Source organism: Cebidichthys violaceus, unplaced genomic scaffold (assembly GCF_023349555.1).
Source record: "Cebidichthys violaceus isolate CVI_PGR_0920_01 unplaced genomic scaffold, fCebVio1.0.p SCAF_80, whole genome shotgun sequence".
NCBI lineage: Eukaryota > Metazoa > Chordata > Actinopteri > Perciformes > Stichaeidae > Cebidichthys > Cebidichthys violaceus.
Genome location: NW_027176965.1, coordinates 919,204 through 946,850, shown reverse-complemented (window position 1 = coordinate 946,850; position 27,647 = coordinate 919,204). Strand labels below are relative to the sequence as shown.

The window sequence follows — 27,647 nt, the reverse complement described above, 5'->3', positions numbered from 1 at the left end:
CATTTCACAGGCGGAGAATTCATTCCACCTGATATTAAAACAATCGTTCAGTGTGAATTCACAGAAGATTACAATATTTAGAAGAAATCTTCTATATCTCTATGAATCCTTTTTTATTTTCATTCAGCTGATAGGGAAGCCTGTGACTCGCCCAGTCACACCAGCAGATAGAACTTCAACCTACTGTTGCCTCACAGGCCCCGGCATGTTCCCGGGTGGCTAGCATGTAAGAGGTTAACTTGCCGGCCCTGCGAGTAGTCACTACTTTGGTGACTTATTGCAAATAGCTGTGTAAAAAAGGTCTAGTCATGTACGACCATATGGAGAGCGTAAATATAAATACATCAACAGAATTGTGACACCTCTTCTCAAGTGTGTATGAGCACACGTGTGTTTAATCTACATGCAGCATCGTCGCCCGACAGATGGCTTCGTGGGAAACATGTTTTATTGGTGTTGATTTCAAATGTGCCATGAATGACAGCGATCTCTTTCACAGCTTCATGGATGCGTTACGGAAGAATAAGCAATGCAGGTGGAGCGTCGGGAGCATTCCAGGTTCTTTTGATGCAAATGGAGCTTCTGGCGTACAAACACACTTAAGGGTGCAAGAAACATTATTCATTATTCAAACTCTGTCTTCACTGCCAACAAATCCAGCTTGACTTAAGTTGTACCTATAAATTGTGTCATCATTTAGGGAAGACTTGCGTACATTTAATTTGCAGTACGCTTTCACCAATTGGCGTATGAATAACACAACAATTAGATGTAAGTCGTTTGGCTTGCATTAAAAACACCGTTCCTGCTTTTTGGGTGCTCTTTGTGCGCCGTGAAGTCTGTAGCACTGACCACGATGTAAATGCATCTGCACACGTCACTCTGAACAAGTGATGTGGTGTGAAATGTGAGAGAGGCCGCTGACGGTGGGGGGGTGGACACACGGGACTTGCAACCAGGAGACCAGTGTTAGTGTCCCAAAGTGTCTTTTTCTTTTAAGGTTAGGGATGTCTGTGACATGTTTTCCTGTCGCGGTGTTTCCGAGTGTATTTTACTTAGTTTACGTTCATAGTTTAAGCCCAAACATGAACATGTTCCTAAACCTCACCACAGCTCCATGTGTCCGTCACCGCAGTAGAACGACGTGGCATGAAAATGAAGCGCGAAAAGCTTAAAATGCATAACATTGAGGTTTGCTTTGGCTGTTGGACATCAACCTTGCCTCTGAAACGATCCTGTTTGTGTCTTTAACCACTTGAACAAAAGGAGCGTCGGGCCCAGAGTCGAGGTATAGGGGAACCTCATTATTTCCAAGGCGGCGCTCCTCTCTTGCCTTTAATGCGGTGCTGCTGTCGGGGAGGGTGGCGGTCACAAGGGCTGCAGGGAGAGCAGCTTCATGCATTAATGAACAAAGAGGTTGGAGGTATGCGTCAAAGCTGAACTGCTGAACTGTTGGTCGGGGCCAATGGGAGCTAAGAATAGACGGACCAGTCCTTCAGCCGTTTAACATCACGGTGGTTATTAATGGCTTTCTAATGGATGGACTCTCCTGGCTTGTTAAAAAAAAAAAAATCATACAAGTTGGAAAACACTCATTGGCAGAGTATTGCTATTTGCCAGAGTCACGTCAGTAAGTGGTAGTTTGGGCTGTGCCAGTAGAAAGCATCACAACAGTGAGTCACCCACCCATGAAACAGGGAGTCCCCCCACAGACTGTCTGCCCTTACCTGTGGGGATCACGCCTCTCCGAGCAATGAATCATAAATACACAACCTCCATCTCTTTCCAGGTCAACAGCTTAAGGTCTATTAATGCCACGTCTCCCCTCGCTCCTCAATCACTCCGCTCCTCCTCTGGTTTATTTAAGGAAATTATGAGTCTGCATTTGCAGCTGTTCCCTGAATCACTGGTTTACATGACAAGTATTTATGGTATGTGGTATTGCGGCAGAGGCTCTGAATGTGCCGGGAGGAGTTTCAGTCAATGCATTATGGATCATGAAGAGTCTCTAAACACTGTAAATCCAGAGGTCCGCCCCCGTTAACCTGCCAAGCGGTGTGCTGCGCATATCACAGGTGGTGGGAGGCTTTTAAATCTTCTTGTAAATACATTTTTTAAAGAAGATCCAGCAAAGTTCCCTTAAAGTCCTGGTGAATAGGCTGCGTGGAGTACATGGAGCATTGAGTCAGCAGAGCACTGAAGTCCTGCTGGCATTGGCTGATTGGCTTATCGGGGCTTCGTTTCTTCTTGGTTACCAGTTGACTGATGATATTCAATCGCACTTTTGGCAAATTGACCTTGTGGATTATCTCATGCCAATGCATTTGCTAATGCAAATGATCGGCATCATCTTCATGCGCCGGTTCTTGTGTTTTTTACAGGGGGATCAGCTCCTTCAGAAAAAGCCTTCCTTGATGCTTAGATTATTTAAGAGCTCCCTCAAACAGCAAGACCCTCCCCAAATCTATATATATATTCCTTAAAGAAACAGTGTGTAGCATTTCAGGGGATCTATGGAGTGGTTAAGGGATGAAAAGTTTTTGTAGGCCAACCCAACATCTCACCGGTTCCCTCAACACAAAGGTTCCCTCGACACAAAGCCAATAGGTTTTTCCATTGGATTTTGGATAATTGCAGAAAGTGGCAAACAGATTTATGATACTTACACGTTTATGTTTAGGTAATATTGACAAATGAACACCACTTTTATGATTTTTGGAGCGTATATGCAATCGGCAGTACAAAGCTAACATATCGAGTATACACGGGCTGTGAAAGCGGACTTGTTGGTGTGATGACTGTAGTGTCATTTAATGACCTGTAAGCCATTTCATAGACACTGAAATGCTTCAAAATGTACGAGAGGGGTATCTACTGACGTATTTTATATTGCATCGCAAAACGTTAATAAACATCTTAAGCTTGAGGCGGCCCGCTCTGGATAGAGCCGTTCCCGTTTACACGCTTAGCACAGGGGAGAAGTTTCAGTTGCAATCTGCAACCTCACCACTACAACCCGCCAGATCCAAGACCGTTAAGTATCTATGATGGAAAAGATTATTGCTAACACCCCCCCCCCCATGCTTTTTTTGGGTTGCGATTCTCCTGTTTTCTTGAAACACATGCTATATGGAAAAGAGCCACACACACATATATATATATATATATATATATATATATATATATATATATATATATATATATATATATACGTAACCAGAAGCTAAATGGTGCACAAAATAAATGCGTAATAAGCCGTTCTATCAAGGTTTTTCATTAGAGCTGTCATAAGTCACTCTTTGAACCATTGTACATCTATTAGATTTTGCCGTTTCTTTGCTGTGCTTTTGTATTAGCCCCACCTCGATGCTACGCGATGTCCTCTACTGTACCGGCCGGTGTCGTACTGTACGGTTGCACGTTCATAGCAGTGTGCATGCGGGCTGCTCAGAGAACCTGCTCAGGCATCTGTGAGCTTCCTAGAAATCATTTTTTTTCGGTGTCCCTGAAGCCATTTATCCATATCGTCATAGAAGCATGTTGCAGCTGTATTTCTCCTCCCCGACTCGGCTGACTTTTCCACCACGGTGGCCATCTGCCAACTATCGATCCGTCAGCCGGAGTTCACGCTAAATCTCCCTCATCCATCTGGGATAATCTGTACATCTCTATTGAAATGGAGCGGCCAAAAAAAACCACAAGAAGCACTGGCTAGTCAGCATTGGTACGGCTGCTGCAGAGCTACTGTGCTGTAGCTATACATTATGTGCTGCTGACAGGTAATGGGAAAGCAGGAGACTGGAGAGAATACAAATGCCGCATCGACTGGTCGGGAGAAGAAGAGTCGGGGTACAAAAAGAGAGAGGGAAAGTCGCCGTTGTGTTTGGCAATATGATCAGTCTTGCATGCGGACAACCACTGCGTCTTGCACCCATTTGTCAGTTGCTCCTTCTGCTAAAAGCATCCACCGCTTTGAGCAACACACTATCCAGCAAGACCAACCTTTAGAGTCACACACGGGCTTGTGATTTCATTAATTAGTCATCATAGCAGGTAAAAGCAGAGTACACCTATTTTAATTTCCTGTAGAAAGGACACTGGTATTGATATGAATCCATCTCTTTGAATGTGATCACCTCTTAAGAGACAACCTTCAGGACCTCTCGTTATACTCGGGTACCTCCACCTGCCTCCTGATCGCTACACTTAGTGCTGGAATGTTCCTATTTATGATGAATTACATTTCTTTACTAAATATCTCAGAAACGTTTGGAGGGAATGTCTTCAAATGTATTACATGTACTTCTGAGTCAAGCGCTGTCAAGTGTGAATTAATAAGTAACAAACCAATAAAAGGTGAGATTCTAAAATATGACAATACCCTCAAAAAGAGGGCATCTACTTCCTTGGTACATTGATGTGAAAACATATCTGCGTTAACACTACTGTCAATAGTTGCCTGGAAGAGAAAGTAACAGTGGGATTTCTTTCCCTGTTTGCTTGAGTGGCCCACTAACTAATGAAGGTGTGTCAGGAGCTCATCAGGATGAAACGCTGTGGTTCACATCTCCATTCAGCACCGTGTGACCGTGCTGCTGGGTCTGAAGTGGCCTTAAGCCTTCCCTGCTGCAGGGTAAACAACTCGGCTTCAAGATATTTAGTGGCCACAAGGACTACAGTGAAAGGTTTTTTATTAAAGGAATAACACTTTCAAATAACTCTTGCCGTCCAAGACGATACATGAAGATATGAAGCACAGTACACCTTCATCGCCTTTTATTTACTTCTGGAGTCAAAGCCTCCATGCAACTATAACTGGAACAATTATAAGCCTGCAGCTCCTCTGCAGAGCGCTCGCTGTAGATCAGCTTGCTGCTCACGCTGTGCTTTAGCTGTGTCACGTTTATTACTCGCGTAAGAAGTGGGGGAATGATGATGTTTGCTACCCAGGAACAATACTTGTTGTGGGAACAGTCGTGATTTGGAAGGTAGTAAGTCATGAGCCGTGACCGCCACCATATTTTGGGATGCACCCCGGTGCCATTGTCACCTAGCAACCAATACCAATATCAGTGTTTTTTCCTTCAATGTCGTGATGTTCATTTGCTCGCCAAAGGAACAACCTTTCAAACCTAGCACTTCCCTCAGAAAAGGTGCATTTTAAATACATTTCTTTTTAGATTCAAAGGTGACATATCATCAAGTCACTGCTACACAGAGAGGACATATCAGGACATTTTACTTTAACAGGACTTGTGCACATACCTTTGTGTATCTGGAGTGTGTACCAACGCACAAACTGTGAAATAAGACGACCCGATCCGTCTGATTGTGGGCTGTCCAGATCAGAAGCGTGTTTCAACAACCTATTGAGACTCGGCTCCTCTTCCTATGTCTCATACAGGCTCATTAGAATATATATATATATATATATATATATATATATATATATATATATATATATATATATATATATATATATATATATCGCATACCATATCTCCACCCACGGCTTGAGAACTTTGCAAACGTGCACCGTATTTTTCTTGCAACCCGATCAAAGCAGACGGGGCTTTTTTTTCGGGAGGGGGATTTAAAGAGACAGGCACTAAAATGGAGCGTTTCAGACTTTTTGAACATTAAAGAATGTGAACATGCGCTCGTAAAAAAAAACAAAATACAAGCATGAACCACAAAATAAGCAGAATATGTCCCTATTCTATTATTAACTTCATGCCAGCAGTTAGGATCACTTTTCTGCGACACTTTCCAATTCATACCAAGCACTATGAGCCTCTGTTAATGTCTCCTTGTTCCCAGTGCTATCCTGTAGTCCCTTGTTTTCCTCAATGAGTGGGCCTTCATAGTGCTTGGACACAGTCTGCCAAAACAGAAGAGGAGGCTCAAAGAACAGAGGATTCAGATCTCCATGAATCAGAGCAAACACGTCTGGCCTGTTCACTGCATTAATGACCCTCGTTCTTGCCTAATTGCTTTCCCAGTGTGTAAATGTCAAGCACCATGCAAATACATGTGCGCTTGTTGCCTCAAGAGCAGTGCAATGTGCAAATGATCAGCGGAGGGATGAGGGCTCAACAAGTAGTCCTCAGCAACTCGGTATGCGTCCGTAAATCGGTTCTCTTGGAGATCTATTTTGTCGCTCTTTCAGGCGTGTACAGACTCAGACGATCCATATGAACCTTCGTACATCTTCTTGAATTGATTTATATCTGGACTTTGCTTGAGTTCTACTATATACTTTCACAGTCGTACGAACACAACGCTCTCTGTCTGAGAACCGGTTTTGTATTTTACCCAAAGGAATGACTTTTTTTGGTTTTATACATAATTTGTAGTCTTAAATTCTTCCAGATCCATGAACTTGAGAGCATGTGACATTAAAAACAGCATGTTGGTGTGTTTGCCAGATCGCAAAATCTTTATACGACGTCATTACACTTTCTGTGCATCGTCTCTGAGCGTTTAATAATGACTCAGATGGGTTTACATTGTAATTACTTGACAGCCTGGCGCAGCAAAGTGAAGTTAATGCGGAAGTGTCTTTAATCTGCACTCTCTCTAGTGTCCACCAGGGGGCGACTCCTCTGGTTGTATAGAAGTCTAGTCTAAAATGCCTCTACTTCTCTCTTGATTTATTTCCTCAGTAAACATTGTGAACATGAGTTTATGGTCTCTGTTCATTTAGTTAATTAAGATCCTATTAAGAATATACCATTAAGCAGGATATGCTTTAGGGCGTGGCTACCTTGTGATTGACAGGTCGCTACCTCAACCAGAGCCGTGTATGCCGTCTCTACGTCCTCCAAAACGCCAAACTTTTGCTTGAGGCTTCAAAACCGCAGTCCACAAACCGATGGGTGTCTCATGCGGACGCTAAAGGATGTCGGTATCAGCAGCCGAGGGCCGTGACAACGTCTAATGTCTCAACTGTGGGATGGATTGTCATCAAATTCACATTCTCCTTTAAATTGAATTAAAATCACTTTTTAGGATCCCTTAACTTTTCCTCTGGCGCCGTCATCAACCTGTTGATTAACTGTCAGAGGTTCTGGTGAATAATTAGCAGCTCATTCGCACGTTCGCTCCATTTATCTCCTCACTTTCATGTCGCTCATTATATATATATATATAGTATATTCTGAGGCGTCTTTCCGACAGGTGGATCTGCACGCTGCAGTAAACAACTTTTTGGATGTGTGAAAACATAAAATCTGACTGGAAATCTGTTGAACCAATCTGCTCATTTTGTAACATTATCCTCATATAATGCCTCCTCCATTGGGTCAGAGATGGTGTCGAGCAGCATATCGGTCCACCATCACATTTTCAGTGGCCAAGTCTAAAGAAGCTGTGTGAAATATTTGTCTCAGTAAGCACTGTATACATATATCTTCTTTCCTTGACACTATAGCTCCGAGGAAGATTCATAAAGAGAAATTCAAAAGGGTTTTTGGCTATTATAGCACACTTCAAACCTTCGAAGGACTGTTGTGTCTATTCAAGTTGTTCTCTGTAGCTGGATCAAAGTGTGTGTGTGTGTGTGTGTGTGTGTGTGTGTGTGTGTGTGTGTGTGTGTGTGTGTGTGTGTGTGTGTGTGTGTGTGTGTAAGAAGGATGACGCTTCTTTTGCTGCGACAAAGAAGTCTTCAATGGCCTGCCTGCAGGTGTAATAGCCACAGTCCTCTCTCTTCCTCCACAAGAATCACCCCCCCCCCCCCCCTTCCTTTTTTCTATTTCCCCCCCGTGAAATGAGAGTAACGTTTTATCAAGCTTCACCCCTGGAGTTGTAAAAATCAATATGGCGAGAGCTGTTACAGGCAGGTTGTAAATCATGAAAATTCATTCTCTTAAATCTGAGTTAATCCTCTCCCCACTGTGTCTGTGTGGCTCCACAGCAGCTAGTGCAGGAGGACTAGTAACAGGTGTTTGTGTGTACACGATGCCTCGTCTGATAAACAAGAACTTCAATATAAAGTAGGAGAATTGTATACATATCTATATCATGTATGTGTAGCGTGGACGCGGTGCAAGTAGTGCAACATTAAATGCAGATCACGCGGCACTGTAGTAAGACTGGCTCTGACCCGTTCATGTAAATGTTGGTCCCGTGTGATCTCGTGGTTACGGTACTGACGCCACAGCTTCGCTGCAGAGGCCGGCAGGTTAGAAGCCGCTGTTGTGTGATGCGCCCACGCTCGCTCCGCGTTTAAAAAACATGCACATGCAGGAAAAGGAAGCTTGTGCTTGTATGGTCTCGGGAAAAAAAAAAAACCCACACAAGCAGCCGTTTCAAAACTTGCGTTTCACACTCTCCTGTTAAGTCGAATATGTCCGGTACGTTTTTCTACACGTCTGCACATTTCATTTCATAAGACTTATGGAATACTGTCACATGCTGTCACCGAGCTCCCGGGTTGTTGCCCAAGGCGACGTATCCTCCTGGTTCGTATAATATCTTACAAAAAGGTTGTAATCATTTTCCGTGCATTCTCCTAGGAATGTCAAGCAACAAGTGTCAATGTACCCTCATTACGTGCATACGACATTTTCAAAATAAAAGCCTGTCTTCACCGAAAAGTACTTGGTTAAATTCAGGAAAAGATCGTGGTTTGGTTTAATATATATATATATTGAAGCGAGGCTGCTTGAGTACGGAAGTTACATGACAAATCAACACTGGTTTCTGGTTCCACACCGGACGCAAACAGTCTCCTGATGAAAGTCATGTGTTTTTTAATCTACAAGGTGACTGTCGCTAAGTAGTAGAACGGGTCGCTCTTCACTCAGAAAGTCTGCGGTTCGATCCCCGGCTCCCCGGCATGGCAGCCCCTGCACATCAGCGTATGAATCGGTGTGAATGGGTGCATGTCATTACATGTAGTGTAAAAGAGGTTTGAGTGATTCGGAAGACTAGAAAATCTCTATACAAGTCCATTCAGCATTTACCCCGGCCTCCTGCATACGTCCTCCTGCTCTTTATACTTCCTGGTTCACAATTACGTGGATTCTTAAGAATTGATTTTGTGGGATATATATACAAATTACAGTGCATTACTTTTCGTTACAGCAACAGTATGAAAAGCCCAGGGTGAGAGGCACCAGCGGGCTAAATCCCTTTATCTACCTATAATAACCACTGCATGGGGCTAACTGGATACATATAGAGAAATAGCCCTTGTTGAAATGTTTGCCAGAGTTTTGAACCAGCCAGAACTTTCTTGAAATGAAGTAACAGTTGACATTTATCAGAGCAGTCAGTCTATGAAAACATCCTGTGTGAAGAAACGCTGACAGTGCTGCTGTTAAAGCCCTCAACCTTTAGGAGCTCCTCCGTGTGATGTGGAGCACTTCTTACAGCTTTTGTCCTGAGATGATGTTGCAGAAAGACACTGATTAGCGTTCTTCCCCATGCATTGTGTGTTTTTTTTTCCTGTTTGATCATAAGACAGATTACATGTCTTGGACTAATGCATAAGAGCTCGAGGCAACAGAGCTGCAGGTAGTCAAGTACTGACTACATCCAGGTCTGTTTTCCCCAAATCCAATATAGCAGCTGATTGGCGGGCCGGTTGGTTTCGTGGTTCCTTTCTGGCCGGCTGGTTGATTCACTCAGCCTTGAAGCTGCAGCCATGCCACATTTTATCCTCGGAGAGAAAGAGAGACAGACTGTCGGGGAATCCTCCGCCGTCCTCCCCTCATGCACAGACTCTCAGGCTGAGTGCTCTGGCTGCATGTCAACAGGGTTTCAGGAGGGATGGACGCTGTGAAATGGCCCCACTACAGTCACATTTTCAAAAATACCAAAGGGAACGCAGGACTCTGTAACCAAATCCCTCAATCGTATTATATATTGAAGCGGGCACTTTGAAGAAATCCCTTTTTTCCCCCCATAAAGCTGTTCAGGTCTTCCGGCGTACCACAATGCAGCTCCATCATCTAACTTCATGGACCACCCTTCATCACACACACACACGTGGTACAAACTGTGTGAACCTGGCTAACCCTTCATTATGCCAGCAGTAATAGAGATGACTGCTTATGTAATGGTCTCGCATCCGGATTATGGCCTGCACTACCACCGCTATAACCCCACAGTGCCTATTTCATAATCTTACCAGCCATGACGACCTCTGACCTCAGAGGCACAGACAGCTGTAATCTGTCGGTGTTGATTCATGTAGAAGTTTGGAGAACTAAACCTGACTATAAGCGCATGTACAGTAGGTTTGGCTAACAGTAAGAATTCTATTTACAAGGGAAATCCATAAGCTAATGCTTGAAACATGCTCTCCAAGCCCTAGACCTCCAGGGAGACCGGCGGTGGGTGATGGTAGAGTGACAATGAACTGCAATAGTCAGTTTGCACTGTATACAGTTTCAATCATAAAGTAGTGAGACAACAACACTGACAACTCAGTGGCAGCGACCTGTCAATCACTGTGTAGCCCCGCCCCTACAGCATCCCCTGCTTTATGGTCTGTTTGACTCTAAATAGACCATCATTTACTAAATGAACATCATGCTGTATTGCGGTCGCCCCGGGAGACAGATGCCCTGTCAGCTGCCGCAGCTACTCGGATCCAGTCGGCTCAGAGTCCAGCATCACGAGTCGTGAGGCGCCGGAGGAGTCCTCGGTCTGACCTCGGTCTGACCTGCGTACGGGCAGCATCAGAAAGTTTGCTGATCCGCTGGAGAATCAGACAGTCCTCCTGGGATCAGAACTCCGGTGCTGCCGTTCGCACTGGCTTAGTTCAAACTGGCTGCTAACTGGGGGTACAATGTCCCGGAGCTTTTGCACCACTGCTCCGGTGAAGCAGCAGCCTCCAGTGAGGTCGGGAGGTCGTTTTCTTGTTTCTGCCTCTTTGGATTCAATCCAATGAAATAAACCATTAAATTGTGCCAGAGATGACCCGTACCTCTCCGTTCTCTGGACTGAGGCTGACCGGACGCTGCAGTGACTCCGGACATCGCTGGTTGGCAGTAGATACACAATACAATACACAATACACAATACACAATACACATATGTAACGTAATGAAGGAAGATGTCACCAGGGGATAACTGATGTGTTGTTAGTGGTTCTAGAGGGCAGAAGAATGAGATACAAATATCAGGCTTTGGATACACAGACAATACTTATAGTTGAATCCATTCATTGTTGGTTTTGGTCTTTTCGTGGATCTTGATCAATTAGAAATGTATAGAATACCATCAGCCTTCTCCTGTTAGTCTTGGTGAAGGTCTTTACGACCCTCGGTTGGTGACTTGAACCGAAAAAACCAGAGAGGGGCCTGAATTTAACAACAGTAATAAAAATGAAAGTAGTCCCAGAAGCTTGACTGCTAACAGAAACCAAGGGCGCTGCTGCTAAAAATAAAAGATGAGTAAGAAGACCAACAGCTGAATGTTAAAAACCCAAAGTCGACTCGCTCTCTTCTCTGTTCACGTAAATGAACGCTCGCCAGAGCTCAGAGCCGAGATGAGGAAGATGTTGAAGTGCAGAGTAGCGAGAGAGAGACGGAGAGAGACAGAGTCACCGCCAAGTGAATCTACAAGGAGAGGACACGCATGTCCTCTTTTCAAAATAACTGGGACACTGTTCCTGAGGGTGTAAACAACACAACCAGAGCAGAGAGGAGGAACAGCTGCATACCTGGAAACACCTTCTGCATTTCTCTGTCTGTGTGAAAATATGCCTCATTTCTCTTTGTGTGTACTTGGACTTTGGGTGAGCACTTCGGCAGATTTGTAGGTGTGTGTGTGTGTGTGTGTGTGTGTGTGTGTCTGTGTGTGTGTGTGTGTGTGTGTGTGTGTGTGTGTGTGTGTGTGTGAGACATGCATGCTAAATGCTTGTCAGCTTGTTGCACAGGGCAGACTGCTAGTTCTCCCTGACAAGAAATGACTCGCCATTCTAGAAACAAATTCTGCCGGCCTTGACACCAATCTGGCACCAATTACGCTGACACACACACTCAGGCACACACACACACACACACACACACACACACACACACACACACACACTGATGTATGTGTAACCCCATTGATCTAGGTGTTGGTGGTTGTGCCTTGTTTGTGTGTTTGTTTGCTCACCAACAGACTTTCCTACAATATGTTTTTTTATTTTTATTTATTGAGTATGAACAATGCAGACCTGTCTTCTTTGACGTTTTATTCCAAAGATATTTGCTTTCTCGGTGTGTGTCTATCTAAACTGACGACGCTGTGGCAACGACATGTCAATCAAAAGCATCCCCTGCTTTCTGGTCTGTTTGACTCTAAATGGAGCATAATGTACTAAATGAACATCATGCTGTATTGAAGAAGACTGTAAACTAGAGATTGAGACCATAAACTCATGTTTACAATGTTTATGAGGGAATAAATCAAGAGAGAAGTAGAGTCATTTTAGACTAGACTTCTATACGACCAGAGGAGTCGCCCCCTGGTGGACACTAGAGAGAATGCAGCTTTAAGGCACTTCAGCATTGGCTGCACTTTTTCAGCATACACCAGGTTTGTTTTCCACTGAGAATAGCAACACCTCTGTGTAACATTTCTAAGCATAGACTGAGTGTGTGTGTGTGTGTGTGTGTGTGTGTGTGTGTGTGTGTGTGTGTGTGTGTGTGTGTGTGTGTGTGTGTGTGTGTGTGTGTGTGTGTGAAATGTTCCAGGGGAGCTGCACTGGGCCAGTGTTAAAGGGTCCAAGTCTTCAGGGAATCTTTATTGAACATTTAAGTGCTTCTGGTGGAGGTGTTAGTGCTTTTTATCACCCCGACAGTAAAAAAATAGGTTCTTTACTTGCAGTTAAAATGGAAGTATTGCAACAACAGCGTGTTAAGGTGACCATATGCAAATAGTCTGATAGAAATACATTCAGATGAAGTCATATTTCACACGGTAAATGTGCAGACTGCTGGCTTACTGTTTTATGATCTGACATGTTTTCTTTATCAGTAGACAGAGACGTTTTACTTCAGTATTCATAAAGTAGACAGAGTTCAGAAGGAATGATTCACCCCGTCTGTATCCAGGTAACATGATGCAAAATACTGTTCAAAACGTCACGAAATTGCTGGCCTCATCCGGCAAAACACATGCGGCGTAAATCGTAGACACCCCATGAAATGATTGTGTATGGTATCCAAGTGATCATGAAGAGGAAGTATAAAGCCCACACACGGCGGGTCGGGAGTGGAGGTGGACGGGTCCAACAAACGGCGATCGTTCAGCCAGGAGACCGCCGTTTCTTAAGTTAACGTGTGTTTATTTGTCTCGTAACTCGGGTACTTCTGTCACGACACTTCCGTAGTTATTTCAACCCAAATGACAATCTTCTGCTAAACCTAAGTAAGTAGTTTTCTTGTGTAGACAGAAGTTTATTTTGAAAAGACCGAGTGGACATTTACACGCGTTGCTGGCTTTCGTAGGGAAATGCATGAAAAATGAGAAGTAACTTTTCGTAACACATCACACAAACTACCATAGTCTATCTTTTCACCATGTCATTCATCAAACATGATATTATTTGCGTCGCCTGTGAATTGCTGATGTCTTCATCAGTTGTAGCTAATAACTTGCAAAGGGTAGCAGACCTGAGTGTCAGTGGAGACAAAGAGCAACGTTGATTTTGTTCCTGAACATTGTTCCTTTGACATTTGGCTCCTTGATAACACGTTGACGTCTCTCCTCTTCATGCTGTCATACTCAAATGTTCATAAAAACAAAATGTGGGGACAATGTTCTATATATATTATCACCAGTCATGTCATATATCATTCAAGTTAAAACCCAAACAAACAAACTGTAGACTGAAGCTGTACACCGTCTGCGTACACGATGCATCCAGCTGTTTACCTCGTGACTCTCCTCATCTGGCCACCGTCTCCTCCTCCTCCTCCTCCTCCTCCTCCTCCTCCTCCGCCTCCTCCTCCGGGTTTGATAATCAGACAGGTCTGCTGGAGCGCCCGTTGTCTGCACGCACCGCTGCCGCCGACGTGACTCTTATACATATGAGCGCGGCTCGGCATCGCCAATGCAGCTCAGCTTTCTAGAGGTTGACCTTTTTCCATGGATTAATAGGTTTTATACTGGCAGCATTAATAAACAATTTCTCAGTTTCCACAGTTGGGGTATAACGAGCAGTCACTCTGCATACTAATGTGCCCCCCCTCCTCCCATCCCCCCCTCCTCCCATCCCCACGCGATCCTTCCGTCACCTACTTTTAGACGGTCATGCTCGGCAATCACGACACCCGTTGTGTGATTTTCTTTTTTGTTTGTTTCAGAGTGACTCTCTTGTCTTTTAAAGCCTGTTCACTCTTTCTTATGTCAGACTCCCACTCTCTCCGTCTGTCTCTGCCTCTCTTTCTCTTCGGTTGTGTTATTTTTCTTTACAAATCCTCCCAGGATCTGCCTCCCTTTCCCCTCAACCGCTCTCCCTCTGCCTTCACTCGATTGTTCATCTCTTCCTTTATTTCCGCCGCTGTCTTTTTAGCCTCGGCGAACCGGGGGCTGATTATGTGGTGGCTGAGCGGTTTTTGGCCCCCTCGCGCCGGCTGTGGCCAAGGTCAATTATGGCCTTCCCTCGCAGAGCAGGGAGCCGCTGATGTGGAGCGGGAGGGAAGGAGAGGGGGGGGGGGAGAAAATCAACCGTTTGGTGCCACAAAAAAAAAGATTTGATTTGCCATTTGGCGTGAAAGAGTGCTCCGTGTCCGAGTCTCACTCTCTCCCTCTTTCTTCTTCCGTGCCGCCCTTATTTTTCACACGTCGGGTAGAATTAAAGAGCAAACAACTCTCTCTTTCATTCGCATGCTTGGATATGTGGAGATGCACATATTATCGCCTAATTAGGAGATTATGGACTTGTGTGATGAGATAATAAAAGAGTTTGGCTTATCATTTCAGCACTCTTCAAAATCAGGGATGCGGCATTTTCAGTCCCGATACAGATACAGATACCGATATATAAACTTTGGGTATCGGTCCGTACGGAGCACTGATCGGACACCAGTGTTTGATTTTAAGAAGCTGACTGGAATCATGTTTATGTATTTGAGGCAACATCAGGCTCGACATTGCTCTCCTGGCTTTGAAAAACGAAATGTAACAAACAAATACACAGACGTAAATGTACTAAATTGTTATTTATTATTTATACATTACTAATAGTATCCGATACCAGATCTACCTTATCCGGCTATTTGATTCAGTATTTCACCAATAGATCCATATCGGTGGATCTCTACTTCCTGCAATCAACCGTATCTGAAGTCAGCAAACTGATTAACGTGACGGACAAGTCGAGCTCCACAAACAGCCGACCTCCGCTTGCTTTGCCTCTGTCAACAAACGTCGCGTGTGTCTCAGCGGAGGCGTTTTGATTAGCCACAATTACGGCCCATGGCACCGCCTCGCATGATCGGTTTGACTCGGGGCTGTTTTTGCGAGCGCCCGACGGGTAATCAGCGCCCGGACGCGTACCTGGACCGCCGCCACAAGAACGCTGTGTCTGATCACAGCAGCCGACCGACCTGCAGGCGGCGCTCACCTGACGGAGACACAAAGTCAAATGAATTATGTCATGGAGGCAACTCAGAGGACCATGACGAAAACAACACTACTAGACGGAGTTCTGCGTTGTATGTGTACGTATGTATGTATTTAGGAGGCCGTGGCTAAGTGGAGAGCAGGGCCGCCTTTCAATCAGAGAGTCGGCGGTTCGATCCCCTGCTCCACTAGTCTCATGTCAATGTGTCCTTGAGCGAGACACTTAACCCCAAAATGTCTCCCGTAGCTGCGTCTACGGTGTGTAGATAGATACTGAATTGTAAACCGTTTAATAAACTGCCCGCTGCTGACGCACGATAAATCTTAACGCGCACGATAAAAAGAATAACGACGGGGTCGAGCCTGTGCGCCGTCCAGAGGGACTGTTTGTTGATATGACGTTAAACATGCCGGACGGGTTCCATCATGTACGGCTCAGCTTTCTTTATCGCTTCAGTCTGCCGCCCAGCTGTTGTAGTCGTAGTTTCCGTCCCAATCCCTCCATTTGACACCGGAGTATTCCGTTAAGTTAATTCTCTTGCGTAATGGCAGGACAAGGTGGGAATTCCCGCCACACATCTCGCATTCATCGCCGATCTGACCCCTCAGTGCCTCCGCTGACAGACTGTTTCTCGCTGCTCGTCTCAGTCGACGCTGTTGTTTATGCATGCTGCGTTTTTTTGGCGCCTCGAACACTCGGGAATGCCCCCGAGTCCTCAACCAAGGGTAGAGAGAGGACACTCGCAGATGCAGCCGGGTGCTGCTCGGGATCGTTCCGGTTCATCCCGAGTGTCTCTGCGCTCCTTCGCTGCTCAGCTCTGCTGTCGGGGGATCAGCTCCGACAGGAGTGGCGCTCCAAGGGGCTGATTACAGCATAATCTGTCGTCTGTGTACAATACAGGAGATTTATAAAATAACTATGAAGTCAAAGTATGTTGAAACTAGGCCTGTCACCATTATTACGATATTGACTCATCGTATGATGTATGGACATATAAGACTTGTGCATATTGCAGACATTGCAAAATAATGAGATTGTATGCCTCCGCTCCAGCGACGGCTGTGACCACAGTGATTATTGTTTCCATTCCATTCTTGTCAACGTGATATCTCACGGAACGTCTTCAAATTTGGCACAAACGTCCTCCCAAAGTGAACGATGAACTGATTAGATGTTGGAGGTCAAACATGGCTTTTTAGCCATAACTCAAGAATTCATAGGCTAATTATGACAATTTCACAGGATGTAAGAAGTGATGACAGATATTGTATGTAAACTTCATTCTTCTTGCTAATATCTCAACTTTTTGATGGATTGCCATGATATTCTGTACAGACACCCAAAGTCTGTGTCTTACCTTACCTCACAGCAGCAGGATTATCGTGATATCATGCGAGAATCCATCTTCTACGGGCTTCAAGTGGCGCGTTTATGTAGTTCAGACCAATCAGAGCTCTGTGAAGAGTGTGACGACATGGAGAGGTGGTGATGGATGGATGGATAGATGGGTGGGTGGGTGGGTGGGTGGGTAGATAGGTAGATAGATAGATAGATGGTTCGTCCAATCAGCTGCCAAGTATTTTTTGAAAGTGCCTGTCCGAGCAGCTGCCAGCGACGGCCTCTCACGTGGTTCTGTGTAACAAACCATGCGACGCGTCGGGTTGCTGCTCTCCATCTACTAGATTGGCACAAATGTGGTGTGCACATTCACATCCTGCTCAGGATGAACTGCAATAAGATAAGATAATGAGATAACGCTCCGCTGGTCCCGAGGGAAATTGTTGTGCTGCAGTACAACAAAAAAGAAATCTCACTTTGATTTATGAGCAGATACCTGCAAAGCTAATGACATGCCCATCAGCCTTGAACATCGTAAGCCTGTGAACATGGTAAACATCACACCTGCTGAACACCGGCGTGTTAACATCGTTACTGTGAACATGTACAGTCGTCAGATTTAGACACAAAGCTGTGCTGTGCTGGCGTCACCTCACAGAGGCTGGCTCTATAGTCATGTCAACTTTAAGACATCTACACACAGGCTGCAGACATATTTATAGCATAATCTCCTTTCAGATTTACCCTCATCATCCAAACACGGCTGAATCAAAAAGGTTTTCTTCTTTCCATCGTCTTCGTCAGAGACCCTGTTTGATAAGATTGCGAATGTTTATTTAAATGTTGCACGTGCGTCCTGCACGATGTAAACCGTATGTCGCAAAGCAAATGAAAGTGTTCCTTATTTTGGGTTCCTGGAGAAGCCTCCAGACTCTGACACTGACAGCCCCGGCAGCACGGGGCGCATCGGGGGATTTTACATTCACTGTCAGTACTGTCAGCCGGCTCAGTGTGAGCCGCTCACAACAGATGCGGTGAAACTCTCCATTGTGAGCGAGTGCGCTTTGATTATACACCGCCCCCCCCCCCCCCCGACCAATGTCTTTATTTATAGCCGGGCGGGGCGGGACAGCGGGGCTACGCTCTTCATTACCCTTCTGGTATGGAGACGCCGTTCATTTGTCATTGCCATATTGAGGTGCAAAAGGATGGAGGAGTCCACTAGTTCTATCATTAGTCCTACAAAGTCCAGAAGGCAGTCATAGACAGATTACTGATGCAAGATCGTATTTGGGAGAGATGATCCCATTTGGGTTTAACCAATTAAACGAAGTGTTGGAGTAACAGGGGAGTGTTGCTGATGTTTGCAGCGCTGCAGGTGCGAGGGTCAGTGCCCAACAATATATACTTCCCGCCGGGAACATGAGCTAATTGACTAAACGAGTGCTCTTACATCTGATGTCAAGGTTGAGGGCCAAGGTGAGGATGAGAGTTGCATTTCATCCCGAGCAGGTCATTAGGCTCGGCTCGAGACACGATTATAGCGAGGTGGACTCTGCAGCGCTAATCCGTTTCACGACAGATGGAAGTCCATTTCACCTGGCGAGGCAGTTTCTGCAATATTATCACTTAAAGGTGACCCCCAGAACTGTTTGAATATGAATTATGAATCCGACATCTGTAATTCACGTGAACTGTGAATTATGAATCGGAGTCCAACTGGAATGTGTTACATTCAAAGGGAATCTGTGAATTGTTTTCTTTATTTTTTTGTTTTTTAAAGAGCCTGTTCTTACAACAAACCCGGTGTCTGTGTCTGTCCCTCTGTCCCCGCAGGAACTCTTTACAGCGGAGTGCAAGTTCAAAGAGTCTGTGTTTGAGAACTACTACGTGATCTACTCGTCCATGCTGTACAGACAACAGGAGTCGGGGAGAGCTTGGTTCCTAGGGCTCAATAAAGACGGCCAAGCAATGAAGGGGAACCGGGTGAAAAAAACCAAACCAGCTGCTCACTTCCTGCCCAAGCCATTAGAAGGTACGTACTGTGACAGACTGAACAATTCATTTCATTATAGATTTCTCTCTTCTATTATGAGTATTTTTATGTATTAAATAAATACAGTTTTTCACTATAGGTGAAAAGACTTGTACTTCATCGATCCACACACCATCTTACTGCACAGTAGAGTGCCAAATCTGTAATAATCCGCGAGTGAAAATAGTCCCCGACAATTTCCTCCTGTTTGAGCATAATTTATATCACCAACTTTATCCTTTAAAGGGCCAGATGTGCAAGGTGCACAGCTTCCAGCACCCACCCATCATATTAACATGGCAACAGAACTATCAGAGGTGGATTTGTCATATTGTAGGGCAAACATCTGCTTTTAGGGGCTTTATTTCAATAATTCGTTCATAATAGTAATCAAAAGATATAGTATGAGTAAAGCAGGATAAAACATAGCTTAACAGCTTTCAATATGGATTTACTCCAAGACTAAAGGGGCAGCATGTCCTCCATATTTCCTCTTCACTTGTTGGTGCCTGAAGGAGTTCATCAGCTGTCAACATTGCGAGAGACCTCGTTACTGTAAACGGAAGGAAACAGAAGGCGTAGGTGGAGACACAAATAGATCCTGATGTATTTGGGTGAAAACCAGTTAAAAGAACACGACTACCCTTGTTACGTTAGAGACGGATGCCCCATCCATACCACAAGGCCTCCAGTGAAGGTACAGCTATGTGGTTCATTGACACATTCTTGTAACTATGTGCTGATTCCTTGATTTTGCTGTACAGTACAGTGCGGGAGGCGGGACAGTTCTGTGAGTGCAGCATGAAGCGCTGATAGTCCAGCTGATGCCGCAATCACTCGCTGTCAGTCGAGCTGCCTGATTGCTTCCCGACCAAACAAAACGTGGAATCAAGTTGAAGTGTCCCGTCAAGACCGCGGCTGTGAAGTGGAGGATAATGAGGCACTTCTCCGTGTTTTGTTGAAAAGCATTTGCTTAGATTTAGAATCAGCCCCGGTGGAGACAGAAGCAGGTCAGGACGCCCACGGGCAGAAAGCTTCTTTAAATTGCAGGACATCTTCTTTGAAGGTTCTAAGGATTTTCTGCCTGTGTCGGATCCTTTGCAAAAGTACACAAACAACCAATATTGTGGGGAAAGAAATAGTTCTCGACAGTTAAACTCTAAGAGTGCAGTGGGGAAGTTCTCGCTAACAGCTGTGCTCTTTGTCTCTCTGCTTTGTCTTCTCCATCGTCCGCCCCTCCAGTCGCCATGTACAGAGAGCCATCGTTGCACGACGTCGGAGAGACGGCGCCCAAGACGGCGGCGCCTCCCAGTAAAAGCACAAGTGAGCCGGCGGTGATGAACGGAGGTAAACCTGTAAGCAAGCCCGACAAGCCCGCCACATAGCCCCGCACCCGACCGGTACCCAGCGCGTGTGTGTGCGTGCACGCGGAGGTGGGAAGTGGGCGGGGGGGGGAGGGAAGTGACGGAGACTAGACTTCCAGACCCTCTTTTCTTCTGGGGGACCAGATCCAGGCGAAAACCACCCCTTCCCTTTTTCTTGCTCCTCTTTCTCTCCAGCCTCGCTCTCCCTTTTCTCCGGCCGCTCCTCGACATGGACGCATGGACAACGAGGCGGCTGACTTTCTCCGGCACACAGGAGGGAGAAAAAAAGAGAGGACCTCTGATCATGGAATGCCTTTAGATTCCCCTTAAAAACTGTGAGAACCCTGTGTTTCACGGCCACGCTCGTGGCACTTTGCTTGCCAGGCGGTTCGTACAAGAAACCCCCCCCCCCCTCTCTCTCCCCCCCTCTCTCCCCCCCTCTCTCTCTGCGATGGCCCCCTGCTGCTGCAGCAGAGTCTGTGTACCTTCAGACCTATTTTCTATACCACAGTTCACCAGCTATGTTCTGGGATAGAGACTGTATAGATAGAGCAAATATTTGGACTGTCGTCCTCTATTTTTTACCAGTACGTTCTGCCCTTCTCCCTCTCTTTCTATCTCCAGCCTCACTCTGTTTCTTTTCCTCTTTGTCAAGTAACCTAGAAGAGATAGGAGAGTTGTTTGGTTTTCTAAGAAACACATTCAAACAGATGTGGCAACACATACACGGACAACAACATTCAAATTTTCGTGTTGCCCACAACAGGCACACACACACACACACACACACTTACACACACACACACACACACACACACACACACACACACACACACTTACAGACAGACAGACACACACAGTTTGTGGAGGGGGAAGAATCGATGTGTTGCTTGTTTTTTCTTTTCTTTTTACAGCTGATAGAAACACACTGGAGGCTGGCAGAGAGCTCCTGCAATCGTAGTTGATGAAGTGCTAATTACCGCCACTGCAATCAATGCGAGGAGCTCCCTACACACACACACACACACACACACACACACACACACACACACACACACGCGTGCGCGTTTCCAAACAGACGTGTGCGTGTGGGCGGCAGAGCGCTGTAAGGAATGGTGTATACATATCACTATCGAAGTCCCACCAGCGGTTTCCGTTCCGCCTTCTCTGGTAAATATAAAAAAAGCTGAAGTCTATTTTTCTTTAATCTCGTTTCAGAGCGTGGGCTCTAGGAATATCTCTAGGCCTTGTGGGCCTCTGTCCCTCACTCACTGACTTCTTTGGACTACGAGGCAAAGGCTCGTGGCTTTGACCCAGATGGTGGACGACTGCAGCACTGGCAGCCATTTTATTCAACAAAAAAAGCCAGAAAAACAACATGGCTGAAAACCAGTAGGCGACATTTACACTGGCTGCATCCCTATTTGGTTGGGCAAACCTAAAGCATGGGCAAAGGTTAATGTTGTGTTCTCTCTTCTCGCAGCAGTTATACAAGAGATGGCTTATATTGTAACATTTTCACTGTATAAAACTTAGGGAAAATGAATATTATAAATCATAACTTTTTCAATGACTAGATATTGTTATTATTATTATTATTATTACTACAAGAGGATTTGTCTCCTAGCTCAGCATGCAGAGTCCAGTACCGATCATCTTGGCCTATCACGTGCCTGTTTTGGACCTCGATTCCCGGCATGCAAAAACAGGTTCCCGGTCCCCGTCGCTGGGCCCCCGAAGGTGCCTAACCCCGCCGGAGACATCCGCGTAGAGGACACGTAGCATTGTCCATCGGCAAGCCACACTCAGATGTGTCCAACTCTGAAAACGACCAAAGTCTTTTCCCAGGAAATGAAACCGATTCTTTGCAAAAAAGAAAACAGATCTGATTCAATCCATCGAAGCTTTCACTGTGATTGCGTTTGTTCCGTGCGACAGAATCAACTCCACTCAGACCCCCCCTCCCCCCCCCCCCCCCCTAAAGGTCTTTGCCTGATGTCATTTTAGAGATGTACGTATACCTTGAATTAATCGCGTGCATGTATTTTCTATGGTATGGGTACCGCTCTTGGATCGGCGTGAGCCAAACGGGAGCGCTGAAGTCGGGTGCTGGGAGCTGCATGTTGCAGGCTGCAGCACGCTCACGGTGAAGGTTGAACCCGCTGCACTCTCCGCTTTGGCATCTTCATGGCGACTGTTAGCGGTTTGTCAGAATCCATCGATTCACAACGCTCGTCTCGCTCTGAAGGAATTCTTTAATTTTTTTTTTTCCTAATAGTTTTGTTCGATAAGATTTAGAATACGGAGTAGATTGTTGCTGCTGTGCGCGCGCTGCTAAAACTGCAATTTATATTAAGAAGTTGATTTGGTGAATATGATTTTATTGGGTTTACACATGATCGTTTCTTATTACAGCACATCAAAGCACATTAGTTGGAATACTTATCTGTACAAAGCTCTTAAATGGCATACGATGCACACACACACACACACACACACACACACACACACACACACACAGGAGCTGGAAACCGCTGTAGTTGTATTTGGGGCTGATGTTCTGTCCTCATTACAGCCAATCATCCTCCACTCTTACAGACTCTACATGCTGGGCTGGCTGCTGCTCCAGCCCTGCGGTCCAGATAACTGGCTCCTCCGAGGCTGACTTTATTTTTGTAAATGCCCGGTGTGTAAATGTACATCTCTGTTTGGATCTCTGTAGCCACCATTTCATTTGACACTTGCTTTCTTTTCTCTCTTCTCTTGTATACGGGTCGTGCTTGATGTCGTCTCCTGATACCGATCACGTTTGCTTTGCCCCCCCCCCCCCCTCTTTTCAGATGTGTCACGAGAATCTTCTAGCAAACGTCTCCGATTTCTAACCTCTTGTTTTACACATTGTCCCATCTGTTGCATGGGGAGAGGATGGCATCAATGAACTGCATGTAGTAGGCTATGTCTATCGAGAACTGTTGGTATGTACCGCTAATTTTACATACATATATGCAACAAGTTTGTCTACACTATACAGTTTGTGTTGGTTGTAGACGCACATACAACATATTGAATAGAATATTTATACAAAAAGGTGTACTGTAATGTCAGTAACATACTTAATGCAATATAGCGTGCAGTATATTATTGCACCTGTCACTTTCGATGGGACAAAGAAAACGGAGGGGTTTGGCTAGTTTAAGCATGAAAAAAAAAAGAAGAAAAAAAAAAAAGGCCAAAGTAGAATTTACATTAAATTTTCTTTGTGACGTCTCATCGGCTCTCTTTTCAAGCGGTGACTGAGCTCTTGTGTCAATGCAGCTCTCATCCCCCCCGATGCCACCTTTATGAAGTGACATGGACATCCAGCATGCCACCACGGAGCTATGTATGCCCTCTCTTTGTTTCCTCCGCGTAGAAGTCAAACCTCGTCACTCGTGTTGAAATGTTGGAAATGTCCGTCGCCTACCCTTCAGGTACAGCGTGGCTTTCATTGGCAGATTGTTTGGTTTCCCGGTGAAAAAGAATAGGCACTGTTAAAATGATTTATTTTCAACAACAACAACAACAAAAAAAAAGAAAAATATATATATATATATACCATTGCAAGTATGCCCATTGGAGTTATGTCATGTTATAACAGATTTGTAACCATGTATGATTAAGGTCTTCGCATTGTTTTCCATGCAAAATGTTGTGTCATGCGGCACATTTAATGTTTTATTATTAAAAAAAAGAAATAAAAACCTCAAACAGTAACCTCCGCCTCAGCTTCTGAGTGAACTTTACGTCCAATCGTGGAGCAACGCTCCGCTCCGGTTCAAAACGGATCAAACAAACTCGTCACTTAGAATAATTCTTCCCTTCCCAACATTTGGATTCATCGTGTATCTGCATCATATCATCTGGAATATGTAAGCGTTCCTACAAAAACAAAACAAAAAAATCATACATAGAGCTGTTTTGGAGACAAACGTTTACACGGTAATATGTTTCCTTCACACCTACAATAAGGATCACTTGTAACCAGTACAATAAAAGAATGGATGCAGTTAGTGATATGCAGAATTACATCCAGGTTTAGTGTAGTCTCCTCCCTCCTCCCGTGGTTTCTCCTGGCTGCTGTGATTCTTTTAACCAGCCTGGTCGTGACGATCAGCGGCGCTCCTGGTCGCTCCGGGCAGCCGGGCCTCTCTCGTCTCTTAACGCCGGCGTCCTCTCCCCCCCCCCCCCCCCCCCCTTCAGTACTCTTCTCCCACCCAGATTTCGCAGGCGTTCCCCGTCCAGCCGTCCCAGCACTCACAGTTGCCGCAGTTGCACAACCCATTCCCTGTGAGGGCAATGTGAGAAGAGAAGCTGTGAATTAAGAGCTGCGCCATCATGCCTGACCTTTAACAAGGTTCCTCTTTTCACACCCCGCGTCCACTGGGTGCATTTCTCTGCCGGGGGGGGGGGGGGGGGCTGGCTTCGCTGCTCAGGACATTTTTTTTGGGTTTCACACTGCTTGTGCCCACACAGCAGAGGAGAGAAAACGCTGGTTTAATTAAGAGGGGAATACAGCCAGACATTTACACAGAGAAGTCAGACCGTCTGAAAGAAATGCATGTAGACGCAGTCACTGTGACGTCACCCGCCGGTTTGTGGACTACACTTTTGAAGTTTGGCTTTTTAGGCGTCGCCATCATCTCAAAGTCCGGACAATGTCACTGTAGCAACCTGTCAATCACAAGGTAGCCCCGCCCCTAAATCATCCCCTGCTTTATGGTGTGTTTGACTCTAAATGGAGCATAATGTACGACATGAACATCATGCTGTATTGAAGAAGACTGTAAACTAGAGATTGAGACCATAAACTCATGTTTACAATGTTTACTGAGGGAATAAATCAAGAGAGAAGTAGAGTCATTTTAGACTAGACTTCTATACAACCAGAGGAGTCGCCCCCTGCTGGACACTAGAGAGAATGCAAATTTAAGGAACGTCATCGTTGGCTTCACTTTTCAGAACCAGAGGGGGTCTGCATGCCTGCATGGTAACAACTTTTTTTGCAGTTTTTTGTTCAGTAGCAAAGGAAGAAATACTGAAGTAATAGAAGTTTGAGTTGGAACGAGGACTGTACTACATCTGACTTCAACATAAGAGAGAGTTAAAGTCCAATCTCCTGCAGTCGTTCCATAAGCATCTTAAAAGGCCTCAAGTGTCCAACCAATAAGGGAGTCGGTTCAGCAACACCATCAAATTGGTTGTTTTGGGAATCACTGACGAGTCAACACTGTCATTTATGTATGAGGGTGTTTTTTTAATTCAGGTATATAAAACACACCCACACTGGGCTAACGTTCTACTCTGAATGTGTTATAACCTCATAGCCCCTGTCTCTCCACAAGCTCCCTGAGCTCCCTGAGCTGTCTGACAGGACATGCCGAGTTTAGGAGAACTCCTCAAAAAGACTCATCTACTGCAAGACATCCCTGGAGGAGAGGAGGGAAGAAGGGCTGATGGACTTCAACGAATGATGAGAGAAAGGTGGAAGAACCAGGAGGAAGCAGAGATGGGTAAGTAGGCGAGAGGAAAACCAATAAAAGTCGGCTAAACAGCTTGTTGATCTTCTGAATCCAGGGAGCAGATTAGACAGACCTCCCCGTCATTAAAGGATTAGGCTGGCCTCTCTCTGTTTATTCTTCTTATTGTCAGTAAATCCCATGAAAAGACCAAAACCCAGAATGCCTTTAGTCTGTCTCTCAGAACTTTACAACGTCCCTACTGCACCACAGGCCCTACTGCCCCACAGGCCCTACTGCCCCACAGGCCCTACTGCCCCACGGGCCCTACTGCACAACAGGCCCTACTGCCCCACAGGCTCTACTGCACCACAGGCCCTACTGCCCCACAGGCCCTACTGCCCCACGGGCCCTACTGCCCCACGGGCCCTACTGCACAACGGGCCCTACTGCCCCACGGGCCCTACTGCCCCACAGGCCCTACTGCACCAGAGGCCCTACTGCCCCACAGGCCCTACTGCCCCACAGGCCCTACTGCACCACAGGCCCTACTGCCCCACAGGCCCTACTGCCCCACAGGCCCTACTGCACCACAGGCCCTACTGCCCCACAGGCCCTACTGCCCCACAGGCCCTACTGCCCCACAGGCCCACGCACACACAAGAGCAAGTGGTGCCACGGTCGGGGACTATTTTAATCTGCGGATTAATACACATTTGGTACATTATTTAAATCCAGTTTTTGAATCTAATTTAATGAAATTAGTACCGTACTTAAATACAATTTGAAGGTACTTGTATTTTACTTGAGTATTTCAGTTATATACTAATTTATACTTCCACTATATTTCAGAGGGGAATATTAATTTATTTAGCATTCATATTTCTGGTCAATTTTAAATACTTCTTTGCTCTTTTCTATTTGTCTGTTTACATAATATTATGGTGACAATATATATGGGACTAAAACTAAATTGTACAGTGTGTGTGTGTGTGTGTGTGTGTGTGTGTGTGTGTGTGTGTGTGTGTGTGTGTGTGTGTTCATGGCGGTAGAGCTCGTGTGTTCTTTATAGTTTTTCACATCGATGGAGCTTTATGGCACAGAGGAATGAGACAAAGCAGGCTTTAGGTGCTTGTTGGTCGGTAATTCAATGTCAGTTTTGATGTTTTAATGGGAATATGAATAATATCAGCGGCTCCACTGGACCGCCCGTGTTCCCTCTGGAGTGGGAGGCTCTCTGATCCCGGCTCACGCTCCCCAAGGCTCAGTTTAAATGAAACGTTCACTCAAACCAACACACACTTGCGTCACTGATACTGAAACCGTTTCAGGTAGCTGTAACAGATCTGATGGAAAATCACGTCGATGAATAATACGCCCGTGATGAACAGGATTCTGATGTGTCCGTATTTGTAGACAGAACAAAAAAGAAGCTCTTTGTTTCCCTCTTCTGAAATGGTCATATTCAGCGCATGACATTGACCAGCAAGCGTTCCTGATACGCTGACGTTTCACTCGTGAGTTGTTCAGCTCCAGGTTCAGAGTAATTCCTGGGAAAACCTCACAAACACATTTTTGGGTCGTTAAAAAAAAGGCTCCACTGCTTTCACCTGCATATTCAAGACTTGCCTTTTCGTGTAAAACACCATTACCTTTATAATAGCTCTCATGCATTATGCTAATGTACACCAATACATACATACATACATATATATATATATATATATATATATATATATATATATATATATATACTCCATTAAGTTCTATGGTAATCGGGAACATTTAACAGACATCGCCACACATTGTCTTTGTTTCTAAGCAGCGCTTGTCTCCATTTGGAA

General features: G+C 45.3%; 2 protein-coding genes across 2 annotated transcripts in view; one reads left to right on the top strand and one right to left on the bottom strand.

Moving 5' to 3' along the window:
* The window catches only part of fgf14 (fibroblast growth factor 14), a 29,888-nt gene extending 6,002 nt beyond the window's left edge, over window positions 1-23,886 (top strand). The window contains exons 3-4 of the mRNA XM_068702081.1: window positions 18,746-18,944; window positions 20,187-23,886. Coding sequence (XP_068558182.1) covers window positions 18,746-18,944; window positions 20,187-20,329 — 342 coding nt within the window. The 3' untranslated portion in view covers window positions 20,330-23,886. The remainder of the gene's footprint in view (window positions 1-18,745; window positions 18,945-20,186) is intronic.
* A 657-nt stretch (window positions 23,887-24,543) lies between these two features.
* Window positions 24,544-27,647, bottom strand: part of itgbl1 (integrin, beta-like 1) — a 40,583-nt gene continuing 37,479 nt past the window's right edge. The window contains exon 12 of the mRNA XM_068702082.1: window positions 24,544-24,632. Coding sequence (XP_068558183.1) covers window positions 24,544-24,632 — 89 coding nt within the window. The remainder of the gene's footprint in view (window positions 24,633-27,647) is intronic.